The 24,694-nt window shown below is 45.0% G+C and overlaps 1 protein-coding gene across 2 annotated transcripts in view; it reads right to left on the bottom strand.

Annotated features, from left to right (window-relative positions):
• The window catches only part of GNAL (G protein subunit alpha L), a gene marked incomplete at its 5' end in the record, with an annotated part of 102,031 nt that overhangs the window by 22,348 nt on the left and 54,989 nt on the right, over positions 1-24,694 (bottom strand). For both annotated transcript variants that reach the window (XM_081097627.1, XM_081097628.1), the window contains one exon: positions 5,573-5,670. In XM_081097627.1, coding sequence (XP_080953753.1) covers positions 5,573-5,670 — 98 coding nt within the window. The remainder of the gene's footprint in view (positions 1-5,572; positions 5,671-24,694) is intronic.

Below are 24,694 nucleotides of genomic sequence, written 5' to 3'. Positions count from 1 at the left end.
GCAATCAGGGGGTTTGGGCGCTGCCCCCGTCACACTGATCCCGGTGCCGGGAGGCCTCTCGGCTCCGCTGATCCCAGTGCTGGGAGGCATATTACCCTTTTACGATATAGGATAGAGGCCTGGTGCACGGGTGAGGGCTGGCTGGTTTGCCCTGAAGGGTGTCCTGGATCAGGGTGGGGGTCCCCACTGGGGTGCCTGGCCAGCCTGGGTGAGGGGATGATGGCTGTTTGCAGCTGGTCACACACCCTTCAGGGTGGGGGTCCCGCTTGGGTGCCTGGCCAGCCTGGGTGAGGGGCTGAGGGCTGTTTTCAGGCTGGCAGGTGACTGAAGCTCCCAACCGCTCCTTTTTTTCTTTTTTATTCTGGGCCAGCTTTAGCTCTGAGGCTTGGCTCCAGCTCTGAGGCCTCAGCTGCTGAAAGCAGGTATCTGGTTTGTTTGGGTTCTATAATCGAAACACTGTTTCAACTCCAGCTCTGAGATCCCAGCTGGCTGAAAGCCAGTTTCTGGGGTTTTGTTTAGCTTCTATATTTGTAACAGTGTTTCAAACTGCAAGCTCAGAGGCCGACAGCAGCAGGCGGGGAACGTTGGAGTCCTCCGTCACTGAAGCAAGCAAGCCTCACGTTCGCTTCAAGCTGCCTGGCTGCCGGCCGCCATCTTGGCTGGCAGTTAATTTGCATATCGCCCTGATCAGCCAATGGGAAGGGTAGCGGAAGTACGGCTAATTACCATGTTTCTCTTTTATTAGATAGGATTATTATTTTACCACGTATAGTTCAAGGGCCTGATTTTCATAGCCTTCAAAATGAACCTAACAATACGCAGTGAATGGGCAACAGCATCAGAAACTAGTGCGAGGGGCAAGGACTTAGAGCGTCAGCTGGTCCCAGGGTCATGTCTTCTGTAGGAAGTCTGAGGATTCAATGAGGTGTCCCATAGGAGACCACTGGGATTTTCCACTCAAGGGAGTAGTTTTTCTGAAAGATTTAAATAATCCACGTACACAGTGTGAGATAATAGAAAAAAAATATCTATCTGCCCCTGTCTCCTGCCACAGAGCTCCTGAAACCCTTGTAACCTCCAAAGTTATAAGAGCACTAGAAGCATCTTTTTTCACTGTTTGGTCTTTGACTGCAGTTCCTGACACAGAGCTCCTAAGTCCTTTGGAATGTCCTGAGTAATAGAGGTCTTGTTTGTTCTGGTCAGGTGACTCTGGGTGGGCTCCTGGAGCCACCCAGGGCTGGTCACCAAAAGGCCCAAGACATGATTCCAGGCCCACCCCCAGTCTCCAGGTAGGAGAGAGGGGGGTGGAAATGGACGTAGTGAGGGATCATGTTTACACGAAAAAGTGTCCATAAAAATTCCAACAGTACAGGGTTTGGAGGGCTTCCAGGTTGGTGAATGCACACATGCACCTGAGGGCTAATGCAAGCCCAGTTCCTGGGCTCCAGACCCCCCATCTCCAGGCCTCCCCTATGTATCTCTTCTTCTGGCTGTTCATCTGTATCCTTTAATAAACTGGCAGACATAAGCAAGTGTTTCCCTGAGTTCTGTGAGCTGTTCTAGCAATTAATCAAACCCAAAGGGGAGGAGATCATGGGAACCTCTGATCTGTAGCCAAGTTGAACAGAAGCTGTGGGTAACCTGAGGACCTACTATGTGCAAGTGGCCTCTGAAGTGGGGCAACAAGATGGGACTGAGCCCTTAACCTCTGGGTCTGACCTTGTCTCCAGTAGATAGTGTCAGACTTGAGTTAAGTTGCAGGACAACCAACTGGTGTCACAGAGAATTGCATGGTGGGGAAAAAATCCCCCCTCGCACCTGGAGTTAGAGTGCTGTGAGCATGGCAGTCCTGGGAGAGTAAAGGAGAGACACACAGGAGGACAAGGGCAGGTTTCCTGCTCACATGGAAACATTGGTGCTAAGCAAACCCTCTTAGAAATTCCTTCCCAGGACGAGGGTTTACAAACGAGCATAGGAGACACAGATAACCAGGGGCTGACCGACTTACACTGAGACAGCTGGTCTACCTACTGTGCCCTGCCACTAAGTTTGTTCTTCATATCTATAAGAAGTATACTGTAGCATGCGTATAAGCATAACCAGTGGACATAAGACACCCGGGGGAGGGGAGGCCGGGGAATGTCACGTGGGCCGGGGGGGGGTGGTCAAGGAGACATATGTAATACTCTTTGTAACACTTGAAGCAATAAAACCAAATTAAAAAAAAATAAAATAAAAAGTAAGAATAAAAAAGTATACTGTACTGCCCTTAAACAGGAACTCCACAGATTGAGAAAATAAAACAGAAAATAAAGGTCAAACGAGAGTTCAGAAGAACGTGTATGTGTACCCAGACAGTTGATTATATATTTAATGAATTCAACAATACATGGTAGTTTCCCTAATTATAAAATGACCTGCAAAAAATAAAAGTCAACTTTGAAGTTCAAATTTCATTTTTGCTAATAATTTCCTGATTGTCCTGAAAGCTTAGATTCAAGGACTTGAGAGCCATGAGCTCCAAGTCAGTACTAGAGAGAGGTTACACGTAGTTGCCAGGACTCCTGATCGATCGCAAAGGCAAACAGGAGACGGAACAGAAAATCACTTTACCTTTCTCACTGCTCTTTTCTTTTTTCTAGGACATTCTCTGCCTTTGAGAATATTCTAAAAGCAATTATTCAAATGGATGTACTCCTAGAGAGGCTCTTAGCATGTACGTAAACACATTGGTGCAAAGCATAAGAACCTATACTCTCAGCTGCAGAGCTTCAGGTTACATTAAGCAAAGTCTGATTTTATAAACCCGCTCTTAAGATCCAATTTTCTCTCTCCCAAAATAGCTGTTTCCATGGCTACATAATCATTTATTATTAGGACTTAGAGGAAATGCATTTTGGGGGATAATGCAGTAGAGATTGTTTTCAAGGTTTCCAGTGGAAAGTGGGGAACTGTGTATCAAATATTATCTCTGGTCATTGGCACAGCTTGCTTGATGCTTCAAATGCACCCATTTTTACCAAAAGTACAATACTGAAAGCTCGGTTATAGTAACTGTTCCACACGCCTCTAGCCATGTCAGTCCTGGTGTGGGAGACTGCAGTCCAGCTGCCCTGGCCTTAGCACAGCCTCTGGTCAGGGCCATGCAAATGGCCATTGACTGGGCCAGTGTGATGGGGTGGGGGACAAGGCTAGATGGGAACAGGCTGCCTGGCTGCGAACAAAACTGATCTCCTCTGCTTCCTCTGGGATCAGCAGCAAGGGATGAGAAGAGCAAACGGGAAAAGTGAAGTCAAAACACTTAGCCAGCAGGAACAGAAAAGCAGCTCCCTATAGTGCCGCAGACTCACTAGTGGCTTCTGGGAGACTTAGAGCAAATTTCCCTTTCTCTGACGCTGCCTGAGGAGGTGTCCACTCCTTGCATGCCAAATAGCACAACATAGGTCTTCATGGTCTTTTCATCTGCATAGCATAGGCACTTCATCCCCGGGGAGCTCCCACTCCCACGTGCATGCGTTTGCAGGCCTGGAGCGCGGCAAGTGTCTGGCTGGTTGAGGATGAAGAAGCAGGCCCTATCAATGCACGCTTACACTTTCATCTACAGATGACAAGAGGACCCCTGTTTCCACGAGGAGACTGCCCTGCTGGCCAGGCTTGACCAGTGTTCCCGTTACTTTTCCTGCTCTGCTCCTTCCTTCCCTGTTATCTTCTTTTTCAGATTGAGATATAACTCACATAATACAATTTCACATAACGTAACAATCACCATTTTGAGTATACAATTCAGTGGTCTTTAGTAAATTCACAAGTTTGTGCAAACATCACTATTATCCAATTCCAGAACATTCTCCATTATCCCTAAAAGAAACCCTGTACTGTTAGTAGTCTCTCTCAGTGATCCCACCCTCAAATCCCTGGCAACCACTAATCTGCTTTCTCTTTTTTTAAAGATATGTTTTTATTGATTTCAATGAAGAGAGGGGAAGGGAGAGGGAGAGAAAGACAGAAGCATCAATGATAAGAGAAAAACATTGATAGGCTGCCTTCTGCACACTCCCTCCTGGGGACTGAGCCTGCAACCTGGGCATGTGCCCTCACTGGGAATCCAACTGTAACCTCCTGGCTCATAGTTTGATGCTCAACCACTGAGCCCCTTAGATATCATGTTGGCGTCTCAAACTTAACTTTTCCAAATCGGAGCTTGATGCCTTCCTCTGTTCTCCCATAAACAACATCTCCCAGGTTTTTCCATCTCCATAAATGGCTCCATGCCCCACTGCTTTATCATCCTTCATCCCTGCCCCCTTTCCACTGCCGCCCTCGCTCAATCTACCTCCTACCTCTGTCCCTTCAGAACTCAAGGCCCAAGGCTCAACTCTATGGCCACCACCTGACCCAAGGACCCCCATTCAGGTCTCTGCCTCCTTTTGTTAATTCTCCATACAGCAGCCAGAGTGACCCTGAGAACCTCATTCACGGAGGTGCTGGGTACTCATTGCATTTGGAAGATCCAAGTTCCTTGGCAAGCACTCGGAAGGGTCTGGCCACAGCGACCTCTCAGCTGTTCATGGCCACTCTTCCATCACCTATCTGCTCCCAGACTGGCTTCCTGTCAGTGCCTGGGACACACCCAGTGCCTCCTCCTTGGGCCCGGCCATTGGCCCCTCTCAGTGCCTGTCACATGGTGATGGTACCCGAACTCCTAAGGATGAGAAAGGGCTGCTGGTGGCCACACAACTGCTTTCTCCTTGAAATCTGTATTGACAGCATAGTTCCATTAGTTGGTTCCAAATACTGTGAATTCCCAGATTTTATGCTTATGGAATCCTTTCAACATGTATGAATTTTTAAAGTTTACAGACTAAAAATATAAAAGTGCTGATTTCTTGCTGCCCAAAGAGTCATATAAAACGATTAGTTGAACACAGTTTTTGTTATCAAACTAGCAAACATATCTAGAACTTCTTGATTAACATTTTCCCAGGGGACCATTACTCTCTAATAGTCATAGAATGAATCTAAAATACCAAGGAATTTCAGGGAAAAGCAATCAGCCAGCCTCGGCACCAGAGTCTTTTCCTTATTTCTATTTCTCTTCATTACATTTCTCACCAAATATTTACTTATCATTAATCATCATCTACTCTCAGGGTCCTAATTCACTTCTGTGTATCACTTTTTACTTTAAGTAAGAGCTTGAGCTTGATTGCAGTGTTGCTATTATTTTAATTTGGAGTCCCTGCTACAAAATTAAACTATAATAATGAATATCCCATTACATTATAATTTACACTATGCCTATGACCCTATAGAAGTAAACATAAATAGAACTGAAAACAATGGTCAGGATAAAATAATACCACATGCTTCTGATTCTGCCCCCAAACACTGATTCCTACTGGATTTCAATTTTCCATCTCCTACATGTACCTCATTGTGAAAGCTGATTTCTGTAGTGAGACGTTAATATTTGTCCCTAGCATTCGAGAGACGTCATTGACCCTGGGAGGGCAGCACCCCTGCGGTGCAATCCTAGCCTCAAAGAGGCCTGGGCCTGACTTGGCAGACTTACTATTGTGCGCAGTCGATCAGTTGGTATTCGTTCGACCTCTCGAAGCACGCCTTCACGCCTTCATCATCCCAAAGTTTCTTCACATGATCAAAGAACTCCTAAAATTTGAAAAAGTTACAAATGAGAGAATGCATGTGTTATATAGACCTTCAAAAAGTTAAAAGTAAAAAGAAACTGCTCCCCAAAGTTTGCAGGTAGCGCATGAATTATTTTCCTCGTGGAAGTCTACTTGACACACGGGAAAATGCCCAGATCTTGAGTTCTGTGTGATGAAAAATGGATGCATGTATGTCATCATCATGCAAATTAACCTGTCAAACACCCTTATCATTCCAGGAAGTTCTCCAAAATAAAAATTGCAAATCAAAAGTTAATGACATTCATTAACCAGAAATACATGTAGCTAATAATTTTAAAGTTCTTAGTATTCAGTAACTTTATTAGTGGCACTGCCACTTTAGCAATGAGAACACATGCCTATTTTAAGTTCTGCTACTTAAGAAAGAGATTTAAAATCACACTCTTTGGGGATAGTAATTTATTGCTTTTTTTTGCATTAAAAAAACAAAACTATGAGTTAATTGTGAACTGTGATTGTTGGTTCACTCAAACCTGTATGGACACAAGTGCTCAATTCCATCCACTGTGACAGCAGCATCCTTTGACACACTTTCCTTATCGCAAAGTAAAAGGTGGCTTTAGGAATTCATGTTGCTGAATTTACCCAAAGTAACTTAATACTGTCACGGAAGCAAATGACTATATATTAGTTGCTAAATATAAATTTTCAATAAAACACTTTGTTAGAATATTGACATCTCTTTCACACCAGTCTTTTGCCCCTCACGGCAACCACCCAAAGTCACAGTATAGTTATCAAAGTTGACTTCCTCTCATTGTGTTCACAACTGACTCTGGCTGCTCAAAAATTTCCTTCTGCATAAATGGACTGAAGTTGCCCTTCACGATCTGCTGGAGTTTGCACAGCCCTTCCAGGGCGATCCCCTGCCGTTCATTTAATTCAATGGGTAGAAAGACGGCCACCCACCACCTGGGCTACATCATCATCTTCAAGAAAGATGACATGACTGGTGTGTTCTACGACAGCACTTGCATCAGAAGCAAAGTAATACCCCACCGCTTTTTCTTCAACAGGGAAAAGGCAAGTTGTGCTGCCCACACTGGAGCGACTGCAGCTTCCTCTCTCATCTTTGCCTGTTCTGCTGAGTACTGGAATTTGATTAGCAGAGAGTTTATGTTCACTTCGCACACCAACCAACAGAGGGCTATCTCATCTCCTGCCAACTGCTTGGCCAGGAAAATGAACACCTTTTAATACAAGTGCAAAAGCACCTTCCAATTGTTAGATAACTCTCCCCACCAAGGTAGTAAAACTGGTATCTCCCCTTTACCGGTTGTCATACACGTATTTAAGGAGCTTGGCAATTGTCTTTGTATCTGTTTCAGCTTCAACGTCATAGCCTTTGCTTTCCAAAAAAAGATTTCAAGTCTTTGTAGTTGGTGATGATTCCATTGGAAATAACAAGAAGTTCATTATTTTACCAGAGCGCTGGGGATGGCCATTGAGAGGAATGGGCTCACCATGTGCCGCCCAACGGGTATGAGCTATTCCAAGGTGCACATTGAATTCTATATCCAAATCCATAGCCTGTTTGTGAACTTCTTCACCCAGTGCTGTTGCTTTCCTTCTTCTTAATGAGCTGGCTTTTGCAGGCATTGGCTTCCCAATCTTTGTCACTGCCTTCATCAGCTCCCACACTAGCAGAATCATATCTGTACTCCAATGTCCGAAGGCCTTTGATTAGGGCCTCCAAGATTTCTCCTCTTGTGTGAGGGACATGGTAGTTTAAGTAAGCAGGAGGCATGACCCTAAAGGCAAGTGGTGAGTGGCTGGCAAGGTCGGGAGTGCATGCAAACCTTTGGGGCTATCAGAGGGCTTAGGGGACAATTATTTATTCATTCACCAGTTGATGGACATTTGGGTTATTTCTAGTTTTTTTTTAAATTCGTTAGAAACTACTTTTTTAAAAAAAAAAATATTTTTACTGATTTCAGAGAGGAAAGGAGAAGGAGAGAGAGATAGAAACATCAACGATGAGAGAGAATCACTGATCAGCAGCCTCCTGCACGCTCCCTACTGGGGATTGATACCTGATCAGGGATGGAACTGTGACCTCTTGGTTCATAGGTCGACACTTATCCTAGCTGGGAGGGTTATTTCTAGTTTTTGACTGTTATGAATAGTGCCGCTAGGAATATTTGTGCAACAGTCTTTGTATGGACTTTTATTTTCATTTCTCTTGGGTTTATACCTAGGAGTGGAATTGCTGGGTAAATGGTAAGTGCATGTTTAACTTTAACAAACTGCTAAATTGTTTTCCAAATTGGCTATTCTATTTTACATGGTCAAGAGCAATGTCTAGGGCAGCCGTGGGCAAACTACAGCCCGCGGGCTGGATCCGGCCCGTTTGAAATGAATAAAACTAAAAAAAAAAAAAAAAAAAAAAAAAAAAAGACCGTACCCTTTTATGTAATGATGTTTACTTTGAATTTATATTAGTTCACACAAACACTCCATCCATGCTTTTGTTTCGGCCCTCCGGTCCAGTTTAAGAACCCATTGTGGCCCTCGAGTCAAAAAGTTTGCCCACCCCTGGTCTAGGGGCTCTAATTTTTCTACATCCTCACCAATACTTGGTTTTTATCAGTCTTCTTAATTTTAATTACTCTAGTGGGTGTGTAGTGACATCTAATTATGGTTTCAGATTTGCATTTCTCTAATGAGGTTAGCTATCTTTTCATGTAATTGTTGGCTGCTTGCATATCTTCCTTTGAAGTGTCTGTTCAAATATATTGCCCATTTAAAAAACTGGGTTGTATGTCTTGTTAGTTTCAATTGTTTTAAAAAAAGTTAAATTACAGTTGACATTCACTATTATTTTATATTAGTTTCATAGTGGTTAAATATTTATAAAATTTACTAAGTGATACTCTGAATAAGTCTCGTACCCACCTGACACCATGCATAGTTATTATATTATTGACTATAGTCCCTATGCTGTACTTTACATCTCCATTGAGTTTTATTCTTTTATAAGAATGAGAGATTTAAAAAATTGTTTGATTCAAGCCCTTTGTCAACTATAGGTCTTTGAAATATTTTTTCCCAAACTGTAGCTTGCATTTTAATTTTCTTAAGCATTTTTTTGTTGAGCAAAGTTTTTAATTTTGCTGATGTCCAATTAATCAATGTTTTCCTTTCAGCATTTATGCTTTTTTATGTTTTCTAAAAAATGTTTGCTTAGCCCAAAGGCAAAAATATTCCTTAAAGTTTTCTTCTAAAAGTTTTATAGTACTTACATTTAGGTCTAAGATCCATTTGAGTTAATTTTGGGGGCTGGTATGAGGAAAAGGTCAAGTTTTACCTTTTTCCATAAAGATATGCAACTTCCTCAGCACATTTATTGAAAAGACTATTCTTTCTCCATTGAGTTACCTTAATACTGTTGTTGAAACTGGCCATACACATGTGGGTCTGTTCCTGGACTCTTAATTCTGTCCCACTGATCTATGTTTATCCCTATGCCATACTGTCTTGATTATTAAAACTTGGTAGTATTTTTTTAATTAAATTTTTCAATTGATTTTAGAGAGGAAGGGAAAGGGAGAGAGAGATAGAAATATCAAGAGAGAATCATTGACTGGCTGCCTCTTGCACACCCCACACTGGCCATCGAGCCCGCAACCTGGGCATATGCCCTGACTGATACTTGATAAGTGACCCCCTGGTTTATAGATCAATACTCAACCACTGAGCTACGCTAGCCAGGTGGTAGTAAGTCTTAAAATTAGTAATGTTAAGTCCTCCAACTCTGTTCTTTTACAACATCATTGTGGCTGTTTTAGGTCTTTTGAATGTCCACATACATTTTAGGATTAGCTTGTCAATTTCTATTTTAAAAGGCTGCTGGTGTTTTGATTGAAATTGCCCATTAAAAAAATTTATAGATCAGTTTGGGGAGAATTGCCATCTTAAATGAGTTTTCTAATTAATTAACATGACATATCTATTTATTTATGTCTTATTTAAATTCTCTCAATAATGTTTTGCCGTTTTTAGTGTTAGATATTTCACATAACTTGTTACATTTTTTTCTAAGTAGCTTTTTTGGATGTTATTTTAAATGTACATGTTTTTTAAATTTCATTTTTGGATTTTTTTCATTGTTAGTACATAGAAATACAGTTGATTTCTGCATTTGAACTTGTGTCCTGCAACCTATTTCATTTCACTTATGAGTTCCAGTAGCTTTCAATTCCTTCCAGTGTAGCTGTGTATAGAAACAGTTACTGACATAGCCCTGGCCTCTCTCTGCTTCTCTCCCCAAAGTACGCCCCACGAGGCTGGGGCAGGATCAGAATTCCCTGTAGTCTCAAGGCAGAAGGATTGAGCCAAGGGACCTTCCCAGCCACCATGGCAAGGTTTCATGGTTTTTGTTGCTCTTACACTTTTCTTAAAGGTACAATAAGATTTATCTAGAGATTCTATCTTTTGTTTCTAAATTATAATCTCACGAAACAACTGGGTAAGTATTAAGTTTTAGTAATCAGATCCATCATGACCCAGAGCAGAGAATTAAATAAATCTACTCTATAGTGATGGGAACATAATTTTCCTTAAGTGCTATTTTTCAAAATAAATTACTGTCTTAGCTTTTGCTTTCCCCCTCCACAATACGCCCACTCTTACACCGAAGATTCTTGCTGTAAAAGCCTAATTCTCTGAGGAAACTGTGCCCTTGGAGCATGCCAAAGACACTCCCCCGAGAAACTGATTTGTGTGGGAACAGAAACAAATAATTAGGTGTTTTCATTAGGGATTCAAAGAATCACGACTTTAGCCTTTGCTTCCAGACAAGGCTCTGTCAAGTTATCTGACACAAATTCTCTTTGGAACATCAAGCTTGAGTTACATAACACTTCACGGTATTTTTCCTGGTCTTCTTAGTCACTCTGTCTTGCTTTATGTGCTGAGCGGTAAAATGGAGAGAGGAGCCCCTCTTTTTGGGAAGAAGTTTAGATTGAAAGCAAATGTCTTTAGAAGTGAGTTTGCTCTAGTCCCACTGACAATGACATATTTCTTTTGGAAAATTTTAGCGAAAAACATAATGAAGGTGTCTAAGAGGAGTCATACAACAATATGTACGGTTTGGGGATGGGTGCTGGTATTTGAGTGCCTGGGCTCGGACCCAAGCTGGGGAAACTGACTGCTGAGCTTCCCTTTTCTCCTTGCTCCACGGGGTGTAACTTCTTCCAGACAGAGGCTGGCTGAGACTCATCAGTACTTGGTGGATGGGGAGAGGAGCACGTGTGAGGGGTAAGGGATGGAAGGACACAAAGAAAGGGTGGCTGGAAAGACAAAACAAGCAGGACGGGGTTGACATCAAGGAGGGCAAGCTCAGACTCAAGATGGTCAAGCCTGCAGTGACCAACAGTGTGATGTGCTGGGGGTGGTGGTGGTGGGGGAGGGTCTAGGGGCATCCTTCAGCCTTGGACCCGACTCAGTAGTTTTTGTACAACTGTGGCAAGGCCTGCAGGATGCCAACAGGCCAAGAGAGAAACACATGGTGAGGAAACAGAAGTCATGTGTAGGTTTGAGAACCAAGTTCTAGAAACATCTACAGAACACCTGGCGGCATAAGGCATTATGCTCGGTGCTGGGCATAGGAGAGAGGATGCAGGGTTTCTGAACCTGAGGACAGGGATGTGCTCCAGTCAGGCAGGTGGCGGTGTGGCTGTGCAAAGAACCCACAGCTCGGACAGGCACGGAGGGATGCCGCTGTCAGTGGTTGACTTTTAGCAGCGTGCTTCCGGTTCCTGGACTTGCCCTGGGCTTTCAGACCTTTCCAGAAAGGCCCCCAAGCTCATGTGACTTGTCTAGACACACTCTTAACAGCTGGTGAGGGAGTGAAGCTGGCTGAATAAAATGCAGCAGATGACTAGAAAAAAGGGAAGAGAGGCGCATAATGTTTGCTACAACTTAAAAAAAATCGCCTTGACAGCCATGTGCTATAAACTGAGCCTCCAAATCCTTTGCCCAAGGAGAGGGTGCCAAAGACTGTCACTGGGGCCGACAGCTCACCCCTTCAAGGCAGCTGGGAGGAGTGGGGGATGTGGAGGAGGGACAGGGAGAAGCCAGGAGTGACGATGGGGGGGTGCAGGCCCACCATCCCTGTCGTATTAATGAGCAGCTACACATACAGCCAGAACCTTAAAATTAGCTGATGATGTCCTCATGGGGATGGACATTGTGTGGGGTTTTGCTCTGTGAACTTGTAGCCCCACGTTCTGCGTCACCAGATGGGCAAGAGCCTTTTCCAGAGAGTAACAAACAGCTACGGAGGTCTGAGGTGATCAAATCTCCATGTAGATATAAAATAAAAGGCTGCAAAGGCAACCACTGAGTTCCTTAGCATTTCTGCAGCAGCCCTGAGTCTGGCAACAGGCAACCGACATAAAAGGGAGAGGAAATTGTCCAAAACCCCCCAAACACTTGGCAGTTTCATACTTATGTGTTTGTATGAGATAATCTTTAAGGTTTCTCCCAGTTCTGAGACTCTCCGATTTTAAGTTTTATATCTTCTCTTTCTTTTCATTTTGTATGTAGTGATTTAACAGAGATATAATTCATATACCGTACAACTCACTCATTTAGAGTGCACAGTTCAGCGGTGTTTAGCCTATTCGTAGAGTTGTGCACTCATCACACAATGACGTTGAGAACATCAGCCTCAGAGGAAACCCCACACCATCGGCAGTCCCTGCTCATCCTGCCCTCCCTCAGCCTCTGGCAACCACGAACCACTTTCTGGCTCTGTCTGTTCTGGACATTTCACATAAATGAAATCATGTCATACCTGGCCTCTGTGCCTGGCTTCTTTCACTCAGCACGTTACCCAGGCGTCATCTGACGGCCATGGGGTTGTTTGCACTGTTTGGTTATTGTAAACAGGCTGCTACGGACATGTGTGTGTGAGTTTTTAGGTGACATATGCTTTAGTTCTCTGGGCATATGCTAGGAACGGGCCTCCTTCAGTTCCCAAGAGAAATGTCTGGAACTGTTTCATAAGAGTTGGAATTTCTGATTCAACATGCTTAATTCATTTCAACATTCAATAACTTTACTAAATACCTAGTTATTTATCCTAATGGACGGATCGTGTGGCAGATGGTTCATCTTATCTGGCTTTTGAATGCATTTCAGATTTAAATTTGAACAGAGAGACCTGACATTCTTGGAATTCCAGGCAAGTAGGAAAGCCTCCAAGACAACCTCACGGCCCAGCACCTCCTCCCCACCCACCCACCCCCTTGTTCTTCTGCTCAAGCAAGAGACAACGGCCCTCTCCGGAGCTCACATCAGGCCGCCTGTGCTGGAACAAGAGATATGTATGAAAAGGCGGAGCTTAGAGTGGCCAAGTGAATGTTTGGAAAAAGGCGTCTGGGGTGGTGGGCGTGGTTATTCCTTCCACACTTTCCACAGTGGGCTCAATCAAAGCAAGGGGCCTCATCCATTGATTCATTCGCAAATATTGAGGGCGGGAGTGAGTAAGACTTGTGAGGGGGCAGTTAAAAAAAAAAGGAGGCCACAGAAGTGTGGGACTTCTGTGGGTCATAGCTAAGGTAATGCCCTTCAGGCTGCTGAGTTCCACGGTCAATTCTCAACTGCCCCCGTGCCTGGGTATCTGCAGCATCTAACACAGCTGACCACCCCGCCTCCTAGAAACACTATTTTGGCTGCCAAGACATCACTCTCGCCACGTTTCCTGCTAATCCACTGTCACTCTTGCTTCATGCTCTTGGCTGAACCTCCTCTTTTCCAAGCCTCCTGATCCTGGGCAGCCTCATGGCTTAGTCCTGAGTTCTCTTCTCTAAGCTCACTTCCTTGGTGACTGTCTCCCTTCTGTGGCTTAACTATGTATGAATATACAGTCATCCCTCCACAAGGGACTGGTTCTAGGACCCCTGTGGATAGCAAATCTGCAGATGCTCAAGTCCCTTATATAGCCTAAGCACATACTACTCTCATATATTTAAATAATCTTTAGGTTAATTATACTACCTAACACAATGTAAATGCTAAGTGAATAGTTATACTGTATTGTTTAGGGAATAATGACAAGAAAAACAAGTCTGTGCATGACCAGTGCAGATTCAACCTGACCACTGTAGGCCAAACTACATAGTACACATCAGCAACAATGAAACATTTTTTTCCAAATATTTTTTATTCCTGGTTGGTTGAATCTGCGGGTAAGGAACCTACGGATATAGAGGGTCGACTGGACTAGTGATTCTCAAATTGATGTCTTCAACTCAGAACTCTCTCCTGAATTCTGGATTCGGATATCCAATTGCCTGCCTAACATGAATTCTAACAGGCAACTGCAACTCAGGAAGTCCAAAATGGAACTCCTAATTTTCTTCCTAAAACTAGCTCTACGTGGTCTTCTCCAGTCAATGGCAACATCACCACTCAGTTACTCAGCCGCAAAATCGTGAAGTCATCTTTGACCCCCCTCTTTCCCTCACACCCACCATGCGATCCATGAAGTCCTCTTGGCTGTACTTTCAGAGCACACCCAGATTTTGACCATGTTGAAGCCCTCATCTAGGACTGGCAGTTGCTGCCACAGATGCCCAACTGGCCTGTTTCCACCTTTCGTACCATAGTCTATTCAACTCAGGAGCCAGTGAATCTTTGAAAACGTAAGTCAGATCACATTACAACTGGGCTCAGAACAATCCAGTGCTAACCACCACGTATCCATTGATGGACGAGTGGATACACAAGATATGGTGTGTATATCCATACCGGGGAAATTTATTCAGCCCTAAAAAAGAAAGAAATTCTGACACATGCTGCTGTATGGATGTACCTTGAAGCCATTATACTCAGTGAAATAAGTCAGCCACAGAAGGACAAATACTGCATGACTTCACTTATATGAGGGACCTAGAGTAGTCAGGTCCACAGAGACAGAAAGTAGAATGGTGGTGGCCAGGGGCTGGGGGGAGGAGAAATGGGGAGTTAGTGTTTAATGGATACAGTTTGGGATGATGAAAAATGTACTGAAGATGGACAATGTGAATGCACTTAAGGCCACAGAATTATGCACCTAAAAATAGTTAAGTTTTATGTTATGCATATTGTACCACAATAAATAAGAGTTTCTTAGGAAAACAGCAATCCAATGCTTCCCATCTCAGAGTAAAATCCAAAGTCCCCCATTACCTGCCTCCCTGACCCCTCCCCGCCGCCAATCTCTGTCTTTGCCTGGCTCACTCTACTGCAGACACGCTGCCTGGGTGTCCCTGCAACATGGTATCTTGGGGCACTGCTCCTGCTCCTGCTTCTGCCTGGCCACTCCTTCAGGTCTCTGCCCAAATGCCATATTATCCTTGACAACCATATATAAAATAGCAACGCCAACTGCCACCCTTCGGTCCCTATTCCCTTTTATGCTTTTCACCCTCTCCCCCAGCCATCAATACGAGGTATCCTTATTCATGCAGTGATAAGGTTGTGATCTTATTTGCCCCATGGAATGCAAGCTCCGTGAGGGGCTTTGTCTTTTCTGTCTGCTGCTGTGTGCACAGCATCTAGAATTACACCTGGCAGGTAAACATTCAATGGCTAGCTATTTTTGGATTGGACGGATTCTGTGAATGGATGGGAAATTATTGGGGGTTTTGAGAAAGAGAATCCCAGGGCTCTGCTTTAGGAACATGAATGTGGGTCAGGGACATACGCCACTAACGCAGCGAGACCAGTCTGCAGGACACTGTGACGAGACATGTTTTGGAAGAGATGATTAAATTTAGAGAAGCTGGGTGACTGGTGGGATGATTAGAGGCATGTCTTGGAGGGAGTTACAGATGGAGGACTGGAATTCAGTTCAGGGTTGAAATGAGACTGGGTGCATTTTGGGAAGAATGGATAGGAGGCTGCTGATTAAAGTCACAGTACTGAATGAACTTGCCAAGGGTGAGAGGTTGTGAGAAAAGCAGAGAAGAATGGCAAGGATGGGACCAGACAGAATAACTAGATTGGGGGGATTAGAGGGTTGGAAGAAGAGTGAGGAGGAGAAAGAAAAATGTACAGTGAGTGAAAATCCAGTACATGTGGGGTCAGGGGCCGTGGAGGTGGAATTCAGCCCTATCATTGAGGTACAAGTAGAATCCACGAGTAACAAGGATAGAAAACATCCTTCAAACCAGTTTAGTTATTCCAATAAGAACTAAAAGCAATTTCTAGGACTACCTAGGACATAAAGAAACCCCATACACAGAATGGTTTCAGTTCTTATGCTCTCAGTGTTGTAGGGCCAAATAATACAATCAGTGGGCAGCAACAGGATTTTAGGGGGGAAGTCCATAAGAAGCATGATTTTTATTTTATTTTTTAAAAATATATTTTATTGATTTTTTACAGAGAGGAGGGGAGAGGGATAGAGTTAGAAACATCGATGAGAGAGAAAGATTGATCAGCTGCCTCCTGCACACACCCCACTGGGGATGTGCCTGCAACCAAGGTCCATGCCCTTGACTGGAATCAAACCTGGGACCCTTCAGTCCACAGGCCGACGCTCTGTCCACCGAGCCAAACCAGTTAGGGCAGAAGCATGATTTTTATTTATCAGTTTTTTGCTAACTTGACTTTAATCAAGAAAATTATATTTTCTTGGCAACTGATCTATTAAGAGGGAATAAATTAAGGGATCTGATTGATTACAGGAAGAAGAAATACTTTTCTTGTAATCTTTAGCCACAACCCAACTTTCTTCCTACCACAAGAAAAGTGTTCCTAAATTTTCAGGGAAACAGGTAACCAAGTTTGTATTTGAAAAACCTTTGAAAACATAAACCCTGTTATGCTGATTATGTACCGCTCTGGTGATTACTGTGATGGTTCTAAGGACCTGCCTGGGACCCTCACCTGAGCAATGTCTCCTCTACCACAGAACACTTCCTCAAAAGCACCTGGTACTTAAAGAAGGTGGCGTAGGGCACGCCGGCGTTTCTTGTCTAATGAGCAACCTAACTCAGCATGTCCAGAGGCGAACTCCTGATCCCTTCAAACCTGCCCTACCTACGGCCTTCACATCTCGGCTGATGCCAACTTGGTTTTTCCAGTTGCACAGACCAAGCCATGAGGTCATCTTAAGTCTTCTCTTTCTCTCTCAGGACACACCTAATCCATCAGGCATGTATCTAAACCAGTGATTGCCACCCGGTGGTCCGTGAGGTCTGAAAGGTTGGCGACCGCTGATCTAAACTGTATCCAGGGTTGATTCTCTCCCCACCTGCACGGTTCTCTCAGCACCCAGATGCCTGCACCAGCCTCCTAACTGGCCTCCCTGGTTCCACCCTGCAGTGCTCCTGGAACCGCTGCCAGGACGGTGCAGGTGAGCACAGGCCACGCTGTGCTCAGCACCTCCTACGGGCCCTACGCACTCAGAGTCCCTGTAGTGACTACAGAACCCTCTTTCTGTGGGGCCTCTCTCTCCCTGACCTCGCTAGCACGATGTCATCATTCTCCTCCTACTCACTGCTCCAGCCACACTGGCCTCCCGCTGTTCTCTGACCCCCCCCCCGCCCCCCCGCCCAGGGTGCCCCACCCATGGCAGCGCCTGGGCACTGCTGTCCGGCGGCCTGAACTACCTGTTCTGATCCCGCTGTGCTCACTGCTTTACTCCTTGGGCCTCTCCTTAATCCCCTCCTCAGTGAGACCCTCTCTGGCCATCCCCGTAAAACTGCAGTCCCCTCCTCCATCGAGGCTCCTCTGCCTGCCCTGTTTCCTAAAATACTCTGTATTTAATCTATTCACTATGCTCCATGCCATCGCTGTATTCCTCGATAGACAACAAGCCCCACAAGGTCAGGGATCTTCATGCTTTGTTCCCTGGAGTGTATCAAAGCACTTACTAGACCTTAACACATACTAAGAGCCCCATAAATCTTTGTTTCATGAGCAAATGGATGAATGAACTTTTCTGGGAAGTTCTCTGTGCTCACTTTGCTTCTGCCCACTTTATTGCCCTCGTTCCCCTCCATGCCAAGTGTCTGCTCACTAACAGAGTTGAGCATTCGTACATGTTATTTGTTAGCAACTCTGAATCGATGGGAAACTGGTTTGTATCTACATGTGGGTTTTATATTTAAGCTAGAGCCCCAGTGCACGAATTGGGGGGGGGGATGTCCCTCAGCCCGGCCTGTGCCCTCTCACAGTCCGGGACCCCGCAATCGATCACCCTAAAGAGATAGGCCCTGCCCACCCATCTGGGGCTTCTCAATGGATTGCCCCAAAGAGGGAGGCCCTGCCCACCCGGCCGAGTCTCTGTAATTGACTGTTGTGCAGAGGGAGGCCTGAGCCTCCCTCTGCGGGGCCCCCCGACCCCCGACCAATCGCACTGCACCACCTTGGCTGGACTGGCGCCAGTGCATGTCATAGTGTGGTCATCCGGAAGGTCATCCGGACGGTCATTCTGCTGTTTGGTCATTTGGTTAATTTGCATATTACGCTTTTATATAGATATTCAAAGGCATGTTTCTTCTGGTTCTGCTCCATGAATATTTTAAAAAGTGACTTTTCTGGAGTCCAAGAACACCATTATCCTCAGAAAGTCATAACTAATTGTGTTATGGTTACTGTATTGACTAGCACATGCAAAAGAGCTTCCTTTTTGACAAACCCCTCCCACAGAAGAGCCCTGCCTTGCTGCACCCCTGGCCCTTTCCTAGTCTGACTTGTGACTGTCACCACTGTTGCTGATGCAGCTCCCTGTGTGCCCTGAGGATCTGAACCCATAGCCATGTAATTGGACAAAGAACAAGTTCTACATGGGTCTGTGGTCTGAGGGACATTCTACCAAGGCAGTAACCTCTTCCTTTCCTTGGCTTCTGCCAGGATTTATGCCTCTCCTTCCTCACCAAATGCTGTCTCTATTCGACTGCAAACTGCCTCCTGCCACTTACACACTTCCCCAGAATATCCATCAAGAACCCGTTATTTCCCAATGATGACTCAGGATCCAAGGATAATAAGCAACACAGATGTTCAAATATCCTCTCAATTTACACTTCCATGCAGCCGGTCACATTAGCCCCACGCGATCCTTAAATAATCAGCCTCACTGAGGGGACTGGGGGACACCTGCTGTTTGTCATGTTATCCATCCATCCATCCATCCATCTGCCCACCCCCCCACCTGCCTACCTATCTACCTCTCGTTTATTTATCATATATATTTATGTTTGAAATAAATATATGGAGATAAGAATGTACACACACACACACACACACACACACACACACACTTTTAATAGTTGTTAAGGCTGTTGATCCACAAGAGAAAAATCAGAACATGGGATACTGGATTTGATTTTAAAAAGAAGGCAAATAATAACACATATGATAATACCACTTTAGTTTCACGGTCTGTGGAGATACATGAAAAAAGAAAGGAAAGGGGACAGAGAGGGGAACAGAGACTCACATGGGGGAGAGAAAGACAGTGTCGCGTGAAGAAAAGGGGAGGACAGGAGAAAGGACAGAGGCAAAGAGAAAGACAGGGACACAAAGAGACAGGGGTCCCACATACCCAGCAACAAGGAAGCAGTGGGACAGTCTCTAAATTTTCATTTCAGACCATACTACTGAAACCTTAAAACTCCCCCCTCCCCCCTTTTTTTTACAAAAACTATGTGCAGCAGTAATGACTCTGAGTGGTCAGGTGCTAACAACTAAAGGCTACAACCTCCCTGGGCTGGGTGGGGGCCTTACTATTCACCGTGTCATTGTATGAAGCCAGTGAAACATTCTTATTGTGGAAAGAACATTTATGTTTAAGACTGAGCAGTTAAAAGATGTCACACAAGACATTTAAAAACGATGCTGTTTGTACCTGTCCTAAGAAGACCCTAGTACTCAGAGCAAAGCACTCTGGTGCTCTCGGCTGGAGCGAAGGTATCTTTCCCTAAGCGCATGCTCAGGTGTACCGGTCACCTGGGGCCTTGGGGGCACAGGCTTGGGATCTTGGGGCTCATTAGTGTGAGGAGTAATTTCCAAAGGTGATGTTACAAAGGGTATATTCATTTAAAACATGTTAAACTACTTAAGTGCGTAATAATCTGACATCCACATTTGATTTGAAACATTTCACTTTATGATATAAACATTGCTAAATAAGAGAGAATGCATCTCAAATCCATACAGGCATTTGACAACTATCAAACTTATAATAAAAATATAATATTTATTTATTTAAGTATAGTTGGTATGTAATACATTATTTTTGGGTGTACAATACAGTTATTTGACATTGTGATCACCACACTAAGGCTAGTAATCATCTGTCACCATGCAAATTTATCGCAATCAAAACATACAATTCTGAATGTCAACAAATCATTATATATACATGTTGTAAATATAAACATAATTCGTACATCTTTGAGGAACTGGATTAGTGTTTGCCTTCCACTGTAAAGATAAGACTGGAGAAAACTTAAATACTAACTACTTTAAAGAAGAAAGGATGGGCCTGGAGAGCATCATGCTAAGCAAAATAAGCCAGGAAGAGAAAGATAAATATCACAAGATCTCATTCATTTGTGGAATATAATGAACAACATAAACTGATGAACAAAAATAAAGACAGAGGAAAAAAATATTTTATAATATAATAGAAGTAATCCTGTTATTTGCAGATTTTTAATATTTTCTACAACTTTTGTGATATTATACTATGTTAGTACAGTTTTGGTAATATATTTAAAATTTTTTTTCTTGAAATATTAATGTTTATTGCATGTAACATTATGATATTTAAAATGGTTTTTCTTGATATATTAATGTTTATTGCATGTAACATTATATTTAAATTGTTTTTCTTGAGATATTAATGTTTATCGCATATAACATTATTATATTTAAAATAGTTTTTCTTGAAATAGTAATGTTTATTGCATGGAAAAAAATAAATAAAATTTGATTTACATTAAAAAAAAAAGGAAGAGAATTATTGGCTGGTTAGGGGAAGGTCCTATTGAGGTCCAACTCAGAAAGCTGAACTTCACTGGCTTGATGAATGAGAAGAGCAAGAAGCCCTCCTGTGACATTCCGTCATCCACCCCAGAGGTCTCAGTGTCTCTCAGGTACAGCACACTGACCCAAAGGTGTGAGTGTCAAAGCCCGTTTTACATGTTTGTTGTTGAAGACTGTATTAGCTCAGTATAGATTTGTTATAGGAAAGTATTTGTTATACTTTCCTATACAAATCATACAGGGTGGGGCAAAAGTAGGTTTACAGTTGTAGTATTATTTATTTACTAGAGGCCTGGTGCACAAAAATTTGTGCACTCGGGGGGAAGGGGGGTTCCCTCAGCCTGGCCTGTGCCCTCTCGCAGTCTGGGACCCCTCGGGAGATAACGACCTGCTGGCTTAGGCCTGCTCCCGGGTGGCAGAGGGCAGGCCCAATCCCTAGGTGCAGCCCCTGGTCAGGCTCAGAGCAGGGCCGATTGGGGAGTTGGGGCACGTCCCCTGTCATGCACAGAGCAGGGCGGATCGAGAGGTTGCGATGCCACCCTCAGTCACGCTCAGGGTAGGGCCGATTGGGGGGTTGGGGCACTGCCCCCTGTCACACTCAAGGCAGGGTCGATGGGGAGGTTGCGGTGCCACTCCCTGTCATGCACAGAGCAGGGCCCAAAAGGGGTTTGAGGAGCTCCCCCCTGTCACTCACAGAGTAGGGCCTATAGGGGAGTTGGGGCACTGTCCCCTGTCACACATAGAGCAGGGCGGATCAGGGGGTTGGGGCGCCGCCCTCTACCACCCACAGAGCAGGGCCGATCAGGGGGTTGGGACGCCACCACTCTCACACTCAGGGCAGGGCCGATGGGGAGGTTATGGCTCTACCCTGTCACACACAGAGCAGGGCCTCTGGGGGGGGGGGGGTTGGGGCGCCGCACCCTGTCACACACAGAGCCGCAGGGCGATCAGAGGTTGGGGAGCTCCCCCGTATCAGGCACAGAGCAGGGCTGATCAGGAGGTTGGGGCACCTTCCCCTGTCACGAACAGAGCAGGGCGGATAGGGAGGTTGTGGCCCCGCCCGCTGTCACACAGAGCTGCAGGGCGATCAGGGGGTTTGGGAGCTGCCCCCTGTCACGCTGAACCCGGTGCCGGGAGGCCTCGCGGCTCCGCTGATCCCGGTGCTGGGAGGCATATTACCCTTTTACTATATAGGATAGAGGCCTGGTGCATGGATGGGGCTGGCTGGTTTGCCCTGAAGGGTGTCCTGAATCAGGTGGGGGTCCCCACTGGGGTGCCTGGCCAGCCTGGGTGAGGGGATGATGGCTGTTTGCAGCTGGTCACACACCATTCAGGGTGGGGGCCCCCACTGGGGTGCCTGGCCAGTCTGGGTGAGGGGTTGAGGGCTGTTTTCAGGCTGACGGGTGACTGAAGCTCCCAACCGCTCCTTTTTTTTTTTTTTTTTTTTTTAAATTCTGGGCCAGCTTTAGCTCTGAGGCTCCAGCTCTTAGGCCTCCGCTGCTGAAAGTAGGTAATCGAAACAATGTATAACTCCAGCTCTGACTCCAGCTCTGAGATCCCAGCTCGCTGAAAGCTGGTTTCTGGGTTTTTTTTTTTAGCTTCTACATTTGTTAAAATGTTTCAAACTGCAGGCTCAGAGGCCTGCAAGACAGGTGGGGAACGTTGGTTTCCTCTGTCACTGAAGCAAGCAAGCCTCATGTTAGTTTCAAGCTGCCTGGCTGCCGGCCGCCATCTTGGCTGACAGTTAATTTGCATATCTCCCTGATTAGCCAATGGTAAGGGTAGCGGTCGTACGCCAATTACCATGTTTCTCTTTTATTAGATTAGACTGGAGGCCCAGTTCACAAAAATTCGTGCACTTGGATGGGTCACTCAGCCTGGCCTGCACCCTCTCGCAGTCTGGGAATCCTTGGGGGATGGCCACCTGCCAGCTTAGGCCCCCTCCCTGGGGGATCGGGCCTAAGCTGGCAGTCAGACATCCCTCTGGCAGCCCGGGAGCCCTCGGGGGATGTCCGATTAGTGGGGAGCGGGCCTAAGCCATTAGTCTGACATTCTTAGAGCTGCTGTAGAGGTGGGAGAGGCTCTTGACACCGCCACTGTGCTGGCCAGCCAAGAGCCAGCTTCTGGCTGAGCAGTGCTCCCCCTGTGGAAGCACACTGACCACCAGGGGGCAGCTCCTGCGTTGAGTGTCTGCCCCCTGGTGGTCAATGCGCATCATAGCGACCGGTCATTCCTGGCCGTTCTGCCATAACGGTCAATTTGAATATTACCCTTTTATTATATAGGATTATTGTATTATTTTCATACAAACAACTGTAAGCCTACTTTTGCCCCACCCTGTATATTTCTTGTAGAAAATCTAACTTACTTGGGTTATAACATTTACCCCAGTGCTGTGTGATTCATTCGCTAACTCTTTCTCTCGCTCCAGTTTTATGTAATATTTGTTCACAGCTGGTCCAAAATACTGGGCCTTTGTGCTTTGCCTTTCTCTGAGTGGGCCTGTTTCCAAAAACTATGTGTCAGATTCTGACAGCATCAATTGTAAACTCCACAGGAAGCTTGTGTCTTTGATAGCACTGTCCAAAAGAGTTATGAAGCATATTAAACAATTAAGTCATTCAAGAGATGAAACCTTGTATACTGTAAAGAAAACATTTTTTGACTGCAAAGAATTAAAATTAGGTCAGTACAAAAAAGTGATGTAATATAAATCAAAAGCCTTAAGGATGATATCTCTTTAAGCAGTTCTAGTAGGAATTTATCTGAAGAGGAAAAAAAAAGCTAGAGAGATGTAAAAAGCTACCATGTCTATGCAGTATTATATATAACTAGAGGCCTGGTGCATGAAATTCGTACACTGGTGGGGTCCCTAGGCCTGGCCAGCAATCAGAGCCTATTGGGGCTGTTTCACCCAGTCCCAATAGAGGCCAGGCTGGCTGGGGCCTTCTGGCTGCCAGCTGCTAGCTGCCAGACAGGACCTACCAGATGGGAGGAGGGATGGGGGTAGGGACCGCGGAGGTTTGCCGGCTGTGGGGAGGGACCAGGGGAGGCTGGCCGGCCATGGGAGATTGTCTGTGGGAGTGCACTAACCACCAGGAGGCAGCTTCTGCATTGAGCGTCTGCCCTCTGGTGGTCAGTGCACGTCATAGCGATTGGTCGACCAGTTGTTCCAATTGTTCTGGTTGTTCGGTCGTAATGGTCGCTTAGGCTTTTATATAGATAGATAGCAAAACCCTGGATGTCTACAATAGGCAGTTAAATGAGTAATAGGATACCATATGATGAATACTATGTAGCCATTAAAACTCAGGTTTGTAGAAGCATATTTATTAAGTGAAAAAAATTTCTAGTAAGTTTAGAAGGCAGGGTGTAAATCAGTAACTAAGATCCCAATGCAATAAAAATGGGCATGCTTGCCTAGGAGATGCTGGAAGAATATCACCAATGGTTTGTAGTGTTTATCTTGGGGGTGTGGGACTACGGAAGGATTTTATTTTCTTTCATGATACTTTTCTATATTAAAAATAAAAAATTCTACAATTAAACCTGTGTACTATTGTCACTTTAAGTAGCATGTTGTTGGTGCTGGGGGTCAGTTATCACTGGCTTCCTGCTTATATGCTCATCTCTAAATAGGTGACATGGCAGAATTAATTAATGGGATAGAAGAAAATGGTTATTTTCCCTCTGAGGCAATTAATATTCTCCATTCAGGGGACTGATTTGGTGTCTGTTAGGTGATGCAGCTTAGAAGAACCTCATAGCTGAGGCCTCCATGCCTACAGGAACCAGCTGCCACCATCCCTGGTCACCTGGAGAGAATGGAATGGAAACTGTTTTATTTTACCCTTCATCCATGGGTGAGACCATTTCTCCTTAGAGAAGGCTGCTCTCCTCGCTGAAACCTGATGAGATCCAAAGAACCCCCGTGAAATCCAGGTCTTCAACAGAGGGCCATGCTTCTCGGCCATGGGACAAAGTGTCAGGAG

This window comes from Myotis nattereri (genome assembly GCF_964212035.1).
Source record: "Myotis nattereri genome assembly, chromosome: 8".
NCBI lineage: Eukaryota > Metazoa > Chordata > Mammalia > Chiroptera > Vespertilionidae > Myotis > Myotis nattereri.
The sequence above is the reverse complement of the archived record's forward strand: the minus strand, read 5'-3'. Positions and strand labels throughout refer to the sequence as shown.